This window comes from Papio anubis, chromosome 3, assembly GCF_008728515.1.
Source record: "Papio anubis isolate 15944 chromosome 3, Panubis1.0, whole genome shotgun sequence".
Lineage (NCBI taxonomy): Eukaryota > Metazoa > Chordata > Mammalia > Primates > Cercopithecidae > Papio > Papio anubis.
Window position 1 is genome coordinate 70,942,757 of NC_044978.1, and position 12,222 is coordinate 70,954,978.

General features: G+C 36.0%; 1 protein-coding gene across 3 annotated transcripts in view; it reads right to left on the bottom strand.

Moving 5' to 3' along the window:
* Nucleotides 1–12,222, bottom strand: part of NDST3 (N-deacetylase and N-sulfotransferase 3) — a 212,344-nt gene that overhangs the window by 98,018 nt on the left and 102,104 nt on the right. For all 3 annotated transcript variants that reach the window (XM_003899120.5, XM_009207471.3, XM_009207470.3), the window contains exon 6: nt 6,875–7,003. In XM_003899120.5, the coding sequence (XP_003899169.1) occupies nt 6,875–7,003 (129 nt within the window). The remainder of the gene's footprint in view (nt 1–6,874; nt 7,004–12,222) is intronic.

A 12,222-nucleotide genomic window follows, 5' to 3' on the forward strand; every position in this document is an offset into this window, starting at 1 on the left:
CAAGATGTAAATGCCCTATTGGAGCTTGCATTCCAAGTGAGTATGGAGCAATACATATATTAAAATGATAAAATTAACTAGTCCCATCTAAGAGAGCTACTTATTCTACTTAGACTTTATAAGCTTCAAAATGAATCTTTTGAGCCTCTCCAAAGAGGTTCAGTTTACTCCCAATCTGTGGGATTGGCTGGAAACCATAATGACTGTTCTCACAGGATTCAGATCAAGCTAATAGCTGCATAGCACCTCCCCTTGCAAGTCTTTGCTAGGAGGATGGTTCTTAGGCAGCCGTTACTCAGTCATAGTTTACAAGTGGGGGGCATGTGGGGATATAAACGAAGAACGGACATTTCACAGAAGACCAGGACTGATATGGGCTGACTCAGAAAGGTGAGCTGAAGCAAGTGGATTCCCTTGCTTGGAAATTCGACCTGACAATCCGGAGGATGAGGCAGTAAGCAGTTAGATTTGGGGCTGAATTCTGATATGGAGAATATGTGATGCATTCATATTGGGCCATTTGTAAGAGTAATTAATGGTCTTGCAGAAATCGTAAACAAGCAGCACTTTTTTTGAAGGAATGTATAATGTGATCAGGTGTACAGAAAAGAGAAAGATATGTGAAAAGCATCTTTGGGTTCATAATAAAGCACTAAGGCAAGATTAATATTAGTATTTCTCATTTTTTTCTTTACCTTCTTTAATTTCTATTGTAAGTAAAGTGACCTCATCAGAAAAATATTTACAGTAGGCCCCGTATCAAGGGTTTTGGTTACCCATTGTCAACCATGGCCCAGAAAAATTAAATGAAAAATTTCAATAATAAAAAACTCATAAGTGTTAAAGCAAGTCTCATTTTTATGGACCTTGCAGCTACCTTGGACTCAGAACACCCTCTAGGTCCTATGATTCCCGAATGTGTAGCTTTCTGGAGTTCCACATTACTTGAAGTAACATTACTTCCTAGAGTCCCATTACCTGAGGTAACTTGAATGAGCCTCTAGTCCTTAAACTATAAGAACTCAACATAGATGAGTTTCTATACGGGAAGACAAATGCATGTGTAAAGAATAGTACACAACAATACATAATTCAGCCCCACTGAATTCAGGAAACAGATTTTCCTTATGCTTTTGACTTGAGAATTTTCTTAATAGGACTCAGATTTCCTTTTTTGAATAGATTCATTTTTCTTTTTAAATCAGGTCATTATAAACGTTAATTTCTCTTCCTTAACATAAAAAACTACGTACAAAGTATTATGTTTAGACACTGGAATAGTTTTGGAAATGAAAGACACATTCTCTAGGACCACAAGCGTACAGCCTAATACAACCCACAATTACGATGCAGGATAATAAGTACTTTGCAAGAGTCTGCAGAGGATGCTATAGAAACACAAGGAGGGGCCTCTAAATCAGAGTAGAAAAGGTTTCCTGAGGATGGTGACCCCTACACTGAGTTTTTAGGATGAACAGCAGTAAACACTATTTCAAAATCCAGTTTAAGGTAGAGTTCTTTGGTCACTTAGGAAAACATTAATTCTTACTGTTTTTTAAAGTTCTATTGCAGATTTGGAGTCAGCTTCCATTCTGATACCTTGATTCTAGGTCTACAATTTCTATAACAGTTTTTGATAATCTTTGATTACCAAAATCACTTCTCCGTTTTCTTCCTCGGCAATATTTCTCTATTTGCCTGATCCTAAGATTCACCTAAAGCACATGGTGAGTATGCAGAGCCCCAGCTCAACCCTGGAGATTCTGATGCATTAAGTCTGGATTTTTAAAATTCAAGCATCTCAGGCAGTACTCACTATTAGGCATGTTCAGGAATTACTTTTCTAGGGTCTAAAGTTATTATCATTTATTTATTTTTCAGTAAAGGGTTTCCTGTTATTAGAATGTGCTCCAGAACTAGCGAATAAAAAAAAAAAAAAACATAAAACTTCCCATTAGGACAAAATGTTATTTCCTTTCAGGTGAATTTTATAGATAAGCGCATACACATATACAAATTACAGTGATTTTTTTTTTTTTCAATTTCAGTGTGGGTTAATTTCTTTTCATAAAGGCTTTCTTCTTGAGTGAATTCTGTTTTTTTATTTTAGTTGTAATCAATCTATGTGTTAATCCTAGTTTAAGATATTCACTCTATTCACATCCATGTTTATAATAAGAGAAACACAATTTAGATTTAACTTTTAGGGATTCAGGTAGGAGAGTATGTAGGGTATGGTAGAAGTATGTTATATCAAATTGAGAAACAGAGACAAAAAGCATTTAATAAAATGTGTGCATAAAGGGGTTAGCTAATGGTTCTGTGGGATGGTTAATGGTTTGATGAAGGAGGCATAATATTGTTACACAGTCAGGGATTTGTTTCACCTGAATTCCAAACAAATGTAATACCGGAGTGCTTTTTTTTTTTTTTTTTTTTTTTTTTGAGACGAAGTTTCGCTCTGTTGCCCAGGCTGGAGTGCAGTGGCACGATCTCGGCTCACTGCAACCTCTGCCTCCTGGGTTCAAGCAATTCTCCTACCTCAGCCTCCTGAGTAGCTGGGACTACAGGCACCCACCACTATGCCCAGCTAATTTTTTGTATTTTTAGTAGAGATGGGGTTTCACTGTGTCAGCCAGGATGGTCTCGATCTCCTGACCTCATGATCTGCCCACCTCAGCCTCCCAAAGTGCTAGGATTACAGCCGTGAGCCACCGCGCCCGGCCCATCAGCATGAATCTTGTGGCAATCCACAGCTGCTTTTTTGGATTAATAGGTAAGCACTGACTTTATTATCAAGTGTGTGGAAGGGAGGCAAAGTGTTCTACATCTATAGTTGTTAATGACTCAATACCTGGAGTCTATTTATTCAACAAGTGCATAAGCAAAGACTCATCACATCTTGTGATTAGAAATAAGAACACTGAAGCAAAAAGGTGACATTTTTGTTTAGTGCATTTGAGATGATAATATGGCTCCCACAAGAAGTACAAACCTGTCTAAGCCAGAACTTTTTCAATCAGCATATTAATTAATTGTTATTGCGTCTTCCTAAGATAGGTGGAACTGGAAACTTGTTAAAATGAACACTATAGTCTTACTAGTTCCTTTTGTCTAAGTATATATGTCATATATTATATAGAGTTTAATTTGCTGAGAGCAGATGCAGTCATTGCCAGTTAATCCTTTTTGTTATCTTCGTAAGTTTTAGTTCTTAGTACCCTTCTACATATTATTTTATATAAGTATCTAAAGTAAACAGACTCTCACAATTTTTGAAAATATATATGAGTACTCTGTATAATTGTAAATTGATCAAGAATGTTTGTATCTGGGTATATTACATGTTTGTGTAGAAATCTCATGCCTGTGTGTTGCTAGCAGTGACTCTGGGGTACTTCCAGTGGCTCTCTCCCATGGTACATCATGAGGTAACTCTCATTACCATCGTGAATCAACAAACACTTTGAGGTCTGTTTCTGACCGATGGGCTCCAAAACCTGATTCAGCACACTTGTAGAGAGAGTCAGTTTTTTTTTTCTGGGACAGAATCAAATTAGCAAAAGCTCACGAAACCAATAAATAAAAACAGGATACCATCTATTAGTTTAAAATGGGTAACTGTAAATTAGAGAGGAACTGAAATACTCTACAATTACTGTCTATACAATTAGAGGGCTCTTTCCAGGTAGTCCGGTTACATGGGAAGAATTGATCAATTAAAATAAAACTTATAAAATTATATTGCAAATTATTGTCCCGGAGAGTACAATTTCCTATGATTAACATATTCTTTTCCTATAGTAGGATCTACATGGGAAAGTAAACCATAATGAGGAAGTCATCAGTTGGGTTTAGAATCAGAAAAGGCAGAATTAGAAAAATTGAAATCTTAATGGTTCCAGGTTTGGGGAGCCTGCTAGGTCCACCTCCCCCAGCTGGATCTGAACCTCAAAGTCTATTAATCAAAAGCCCTGCATCCAACCTACGTGAGAGGGGTCCAGGCCTGTGACATTGGAAAGGCTTATTCAGAGATGACCAAAGTTTTCTCTCCCCTAGACAGTGCTAACATTCGTCTTTGTATTCTCTATTTTGTTAAATTCACTTGATTGATACTTCTTTCTTTCACAGTGACAAATATTTTGGTAATGTTAGAACATTTCAGGCCAGAGAGTTATTCTGTTTAAGAGTTTTTTACCTTTGCTGTGATCTTTCCAGTTTAACTCTGAGGGACACCTTATTGTAACCCTTTCTCACCCCATTACTGGTAACTTATTGCACCTTGATATTATGTTGACATATGGTAAAAATTTTAAACCCTCATTAACTAAAGTCCTGTTTATATTTTCATTTTCAGCTCAAATGTATGCGAATGTATTTAAGTGCCATGTGTCCAATACACATCTACCTTTTTGTAGTAAATGATAACTTCACTTGGCATTCTCAGAAAATGGCACTTCTAATTGAGGCCTGGGGTATTAAACTTACAATGGCTATCTTTCAAATCCACTATAATTAAAATTCATGACTTTCCTGCAGCTAATGTATACTTTGATTCCATCAAGGTTTTCTCATTTTCATCCTGGCCTAATAAAAAATGTCATTTGCTAAATTACTGGCATGCCTTACTGCATCTGGATCTTCCTTAGTTTCAATATAAACTTTATCCAAGCACTTAATTTCAGGATGGAGAATTCATGGGAAACATGCCACTACTCCTTACTCTGTTCTCCAAGACAGATATCACTAACTAATGATAGCAGTTCTCCCTCTGGCTAGACGTGGGCTGAATCCAGATGTGGGCTTCTTAACCTCTTGTCTCCAGGTGAGTAGAATTGCTTCCAGTGTTAGAGTTGGTGTGCCAGATAACATTAGCTTTGGATTCCTTGTTTATCTTGTGGCATCTGACAAGATTTGTCATTTATTTTGAGTCTAGGGACTTTTTTCTGAAAATAATTGTCTACTGAAAGTTTTCTGAATCAGGAAAGAACAAGTTTTGTGCGGCTCCCCCAACCCGCCACCTTTATTCCTATGAGTCTCCTCCTCAAGACATAAAATTGCCAAATATCATTGATAAAGGCCTGAAAAGTAGGGAGGTTTGTTAAAGAATTTGCTCAGTTAGTCCAATTAATGTCCAAGATTAACATAAACTTTACTGTAAGGTTTTTAAAAACAAAGACAATAATTTGGTTTTTAAATTAGTAAAATGGATGAAATTCTTAGTATAAATCCATTGTACATGAATGATTTAACTTTGAATTTCTTCCATGCTAAATGAAACTCATTTGGTTTAGAAAATTTCTTATCACAAAATGGATGAAATTCTTAGTATAAATCCATTGTACATGAATGATTTAACTTTGAATTTCTTCCATGCTAAATGAAACTCATTTGGTTTAGAAATTGGAGATAAAATCCTACGGTGAACTTTTAAGAAGTTCATGATTATTTGTTAATACTCCTGTTGCTCTATGATGAAAGTAAATGTGAAACATCAGAATTTTACAGGTGATAGATTAAAGTGCTTAAAATTATTGGTGAAAATGTTAGCATTTTAAGAGTGTTTTAACTGCTTCTTCAGTTCATAACCAGGCATTGGTTTAACTCTCTTTGACTATGTATTACTATACTGGTTGAAATGAGAAAAAAGAGAAGAAAGCTGTATAAGGAGACTCAAAATACTTCCATTTGTGAAAATAGGTAAGTTAGAGGAGTTATTATATTTCTGATGTTCAAACCAGAGTTATTTGTATTTTTGGGATCTGAAGGTTGATAAACTTCCAAAAGTCGAAATATCACACTCCTCCAAACTATCCCCATTTTTGAATACACGAGCAGGGTTTGTCCAAAGATGAGTTACTCTTTCTTCTATCTCATTTTCTAGGAGTTAAAACATAAGTATAGTAGATGAATACAAGCAGAATTAAACACAATAAATCTCCTTGAGTACAAGTAGATGGTGAACACTATTTGCAATTTTATTTGCAGGGACTATAAAACTAAGGTCAAGAGAGTGGTTTTGCAAATTTTATTCAATTTATCCCAATCGTATCCAACTTTTTTTACTGATAATTTTTTTTACATTTGGAAATAATTTTTTTTTCATCTTGAATATTGCCAATGCCAGGGGCAAACCCATACATGTTCTGATAAATAAACTTAGCTTTACTTTTTATGATAGTGATTTTCAAAAGGGAAATAAAATCCCTTCTTTTCCTTATACAGCTTACTTCTATTTGTTATTTCTCTACACAACTTTCTAATATTTGCCTCAAGCAGCAATATATGCAAATGGTTTACTGTGGAGCTGACACACAAGTATGAAGAAGTAAAAGAGTAGCCCATTAAATAGGCCTGCTCTGCTTCAGCATAGGACCTAGCAAGACGAGATCTAACATGAAGTAGAAGATACGACTATATTTGCTTACCCAATTCTTCTACCCTTTTGCTTCTACATTAACTTTAAATAGTAAAATAAAAAGAATAATAGAGGTAACTGTTGCCTAAATGGAAAACAACAACAACAACAACAACAGCAGCAACAATAACAAAAACTGGTTCCCAGTGGAAATAGGAGAGTTTTACAGGTGAAAAATTTTATTCTCCATAAAAGCTTCTGATCACTTTCCAATGCAGAGGAGGATCCTCTGGAGCACTTCCCTGGTTCTGCCATGAGTTCCTCATGTTACTGCTACTTGTAGAATTGGTTTGTCCCCATTTCTAGATATGGTTCCATTTCGTTTTTACTACTGTTTCAGAGCTAGAACTTCATATTGGCTTGGCTGATGACTACCCAATCCCTGGCCTCTTTGCCAGGGTGATTTTTGCCAGCCCTATTATTTTTCACTATTTATTTGGAGAATAAAGTACTTACAGGGTTGAGGACAACAGTGAAGAAAAGTTCCCCTCCTTGGATACTCTTATCCAGCTCTTTAGGACCCCCTGGATATTCTTTGTAGAAAATGGTGTGAGTGAAAAGCCCACAGGTTTGTCTTGGGAGAACCTGAAGGAAAAATGAAAAAAGTAAGGAAAAGCTTTTTTTTCCAATCAATTTGTTGAAACTTAGCTTTTTGCTCATGGAAGATGATGCACAAGCTAGTGAATTATTCAGGTCTAACTAGTGCCTGGACAATCTATCATACTCTAGGCAAGAGAAGGTGATGCTAATATGGAAGGAATAGTGAAGAAAGTTGAAGAAATATTTTAAAACTAAAATGGGTGTTGTGTTATTTTAGCTACTTGTCTGTTTTAAATATCAAAGTGAGTACTTCTATTATGAGGCCTAGTAGGTTCTAGCATCTCAAGAGATTAAAAAAAAGAAGTAAAAATGAGACTTTAAAAAGGTATTGGATTGTCGTGCTATACTGTAATCCTAATAGGCAAGAATTTTAAGAAAATAGTTTCTGCCAAATTCTGCCATGCATTAGAAAATGAAGTCAATTATCAACTCAATGTGCTCCTTACAGAATGACATTTTAAATTAGAACGAATATTTGAGACACAAATCACAGTATCTGTTCTTGTCTGAAAGGACTACTGCAGGCTATAGTAATTACCTCAGATTCTAAGTGTGAAGCCTGCCAGTTCCTACAGTAAGAAAGAGATTATCCACTTGGCTTGTTACTTTTAGAAAGTGTAGCAACAAAATGATAAAAGGTCATTTAGTAAAAGATCTTCTCTTCATCCTTTGTATATATATTATCTGCTTCAATTATATACACTTGTGGTAAGATTTTTCAAATTTTTACAGCCTTTTGCAATTATAAAAGGTGTGAATTAAAGTTGTGCAAGATGGTAAAGCCTTAAGCAGAATATGTTACAATGACTTCATGGTGACCTGTGTTTGTCACTACATATTTGAAGTAGCAGAACATTAACGAGTATACTTCAGAGATCTACAAATGTTACAAAATCATATAGGGGCAGATCTTCTGCTTATTGTCCTAAGTAAATCAATCTTCATGTTTTATGTCTTTACTCTTAAAGCACATTTGGTTCAGTAAGTGCTTTCAAAATACTACCTGTCCAGGACCTCACATGTTTTTCAGCCCTGTAGAAATATACTAGTTTTATTTATTTATTTATTTATTTATTTATTTATTTATTTATTTTAGTTTGAATGTGTATTAAAATAAATTTTCATCTAGCCCTTGGACAGTATTATATAATACTGTTTATATAATACAATCTATTGTATAATCTAGTCCTTGGACAGACAGCTCAATCAGTATATCTGCATAAATCAAAACTCTATATATCCTATTTATGTTGGTAAGTTGGTAGAAGTTATATCCTTAGAAGCTATTTTATCTTAATAAAATAGTTACAAAACTTCTGTTTAAGCACAAAATATTAGCTCTGATGATGTCTATGTTTAAAAGCATTATGCATCCTCATTATCCTATCTATATACAAAAACAATAACAAAAAACAACTAAAGGCAAATGCATTCTAACGGAATTACATTTATTTCCTAACAACTATTATAAATGTAATATTTGGAAATTAAAAATGAAATTTTGAATTTGGAAAGCATTCGGAATAAATAAATGCTTTATATAGCATTTATTCATTTATTTTACAAATATTTATTCCAAACTCTCTGCTAGCCCACAGAATAGAGTTAGTTAAGTGCTAGTGGAACTAGCTGTGGACTCTATGTTAATATGTTGCATGGAGTTAGTTTTATGCTAGAATGCTAGATCCATATGCTAGTTCTGTGCCAGTCCATGTGAGAGAGCAGAAAGATATATATTTTCTACTCTTGAAGGATTTAAGCTATATCGGGGTAATGAGAAAGACCCAAAAGCTAAATAATAAAATGCTCACATGTGTTAAATGCCATTTAACATTTTAAAAGTGTATGACTATGACTGAATCACTTCTAGGGTTCAGTTTGAGTATTTTGCTTGGAAAATTATAGGATATATACAGAGCCATCTTTGGGACTTGATTGCCTAGCTGATTCTATGCAAAATGAAGAGAGAAGCAAAAAGATGTTTGAATTTTGTCTGTTTCTCAAATTATTTGAATTTCAATGCAGTGAAGAGGAAGTGGCAGGCTTTACCCTGCAACTGCAGGAGCACTACTCCTGCTGAGGGTATGAACTCCATAGAGAGCCCTAGGGGAGTCAGTGGACCACCACAGGAGGCTAAGGAGATAATCAGGAGTGTGGTAAGGGTCATATTCCACTGCCTTGCTCCTTAAATGCAGTGGTACCGAATGATGAGCATGTTCCTTGAAACAGCTTTCTTATGCTACAGAAAGGATGAGAAACATTTTTAGGCATTCTGCTGTGGGCTGCCCCCTAGAATTGGTTCTGGGGATGTAACAGTATCAAAATCAAACTTTGAGATGCCGATGAACCCCTGGGAACCTTATTGCTGCTGAAAATAACTGGGGGTTCATTATGAAAGCCATGATCAACAAGAATCTTGGCCAATGGGAACTGAAGCCAATATCCTGTACCTATGGCTCAATCAGGAGCAACTGCCAACAAATACTTCTGGGGAGATATCAATAAAGACCACTTAGAGGGTTTACAGCAAGATTAATGATAGTCTCTACCAATGGGCATTTCCATTAAAATCAGTAAGTAGACAGAATGTGTAGTCTAATTTCTTAGAGGTCTCTGGCTGATATGGTTAGGGTTTGTGTCCTCACCCAAATCTCATCTTAAATTGTAATCCCCATAATACTCATATGTCAAGGGAGAGACCAGGTGGAGGTAAATGAATCATGGGGACAATTTCCCACGTGCTGTTCTTGTGATAGTGAGTGAGTTCTCACGAGACCTGATGATTTTATAAGGGGCTCTTCCCCATTTGCTCTGCACTTCTCCTTCCTGCTGCCTTGTGAAGAAGGTGCTTTGCTTCCCCTTTGCCTTCCGCCATGATTGTAAGTTTCCTGAGGTCTCCCCAGCCATACTGAACTGTAAGTCCATTAAACCTCTTTCCTTTATAAATTACCTAGTCTTGGGTATTTCCTCAAAGCAATGTGAGAATGGACTAATATACTGGTTCTTTCCAGAGAGTCATATTCAACAACCAGGGATTAGAGTATAGAGTGCTGGTTTCCATCAAGTCTTGACTGAAGGAAAATGACTCAGTTGAAAATGCAATAAAACTAGGGGTCCAGAGACTTTGGTTAGGGCTCAAACACCTTAAAGTGTAATTGGTGTTTACGTTCCTGATGAAAAAATGATGTGTTGTAGGAATTCAGAGGAGAATAAGATCCCTGTAGGTATGAGTTAGGTATTGAGTTGCTGTATACTAAGGTGCTTTGTTTTCAATTATTTAAGATATGGGACTTGATATTGAAGAATAAAGGGAATAGAAATAGGTAGACAGTGGCCAGAAAGTCTCTCAAGGTGGAAAGAATGACACAGGCATGGTAATAGCAATACTATTATGGAGTTTGGTTGGAGTGAGTGTGTTTCAGCTACAGGGAAATAGGAAATAGAAAGGTAGACAGTCCAGATGGTTTTCAGGTACCTGAAGGGCACATTAGGGGATATGGAAGCAACTGGAACTAATCAAGGTTAGGAAGGCCAGGATGAAGGCAGCATTTTAGAAAGATTAAAAGGTTGGCACTGTCTATGGGATAGACTGCAGTGAGGTGGTGGAAGGAACCTGTAAATAGATAAAGAAAGAAGCAGCACCAGAGTTAACACATGAAAGTCAAGGAAGTAAATTAAGATGGTGGCAGTGGGAAAGGAAATAAAAAAGATATAAAGGAATTATTGATGAAATATAGACACTGATTGGAAGTGGTGGTGGGGGGAGAGAATGATGTTTGAATTACAGAATTGAATTAAGGATAATAGCACAATCAATAGCTAGTTTGAAGGGAAGATTAATGAGTCCTTTTCAGTTGGATTTGGGAATGGATCATCAGAAAAAAACTGCTCTCATACAACAAAATAAGAATGTGATCTAAAGTTCACTCCTCAGTTTCCTATTTCTAGATGCATTCTCTCCCTAGGAGGGCATATTGGCTCCTTTGGTCTCTACTTGCTTCTCTATTTGAATGGGCTCCTAGCCCTGTTTTCTCTCGCTTATTGTGTAATCAACTGTCTGCTGAACATTTCCCACTTGGAAACTCTCATCCAAGAGCCCACAAGCCAAATATAGAAGGTTTCCACAGATTGCTGCAAAAGCAGACCCACAGGGACAGTTCCATCAAAACAGGAAAGCTGTTAGAGCCTTGATTACCTCAGGATTCATGCATTTATAATATAGATAAAATGTGTTTTCAGGAGAAATGAAAAAATATAACCCAGGTCTTCTAAACTCCCTCTGGTCAGAATTCTGGCAGCTTGAGCCACAGTAAGTTCATTTTCAGTACAGAGGAAGGGCATATTGGGATAAAATGTGGCCATTATGTCCCCGTCCAACATTTACAACAGTTTTTATTGAGGGAAAAGTCAAGATGGGAGATGATCTAAGCTATATGTCTATCCATTCTGTAATTTTTGCAGACATTGAAAAACTGTCTGAAAAGAAGTCAGTTATAACCTAATTCTAGAGGGTAGACATCTCTTCAGACATATCAGTTCAACAGAGTGTTGCGGTGGCTCATCACATAGTGTTCTTCTGTGGTGTTTCTTCCCAGTGTGTGATTCTAAATTAGGAGGCCCATTCCTAGCTTTACCAGGACTTTCTTAGGGTTCTCTGATTTGGGAAGAAATTAGGATTTCATTACTTACTTTTGGAGGTAGTAGCATATTTTGACAACATACATTTACTGAAATTGTAAAAAACAAAACAGAGAAGCCCAGGATAGAATTAGATGATGTATGCAAATGATTTAATTAACATCACCTGTCATTTTTACTCTGCATTATTATATGTTAATGATTATGCAGGGCTTCACATGTGGCTTCTGGCTGCAAATGGTTGAGTTCTTTTTTTAGCCTGGCATGGTAAATAGAAGAACACAGTTTGACTGGCTTGTCAAAGAGCAGCATGGTTAATATAGACAGAGTTGGTGTTAGTTTTTCATACTGAATAACATTTTGAAGAAGTGATGTCTACTAAAAATTATCTGCAAGTTAAATGTAATTTTTTTTTAGTATTTTAACATCAGTGCCTGCTTACCAGTGGCAATGTCAGTAACGAAACCTTTTTCAGTTATATTTGAAGAATTGAAAAGAAGTGATTTTAATTAAAACATCTTCTGCTTAGATATGACAAATATGCTTCCTGCAGCCTGGAGATTTTC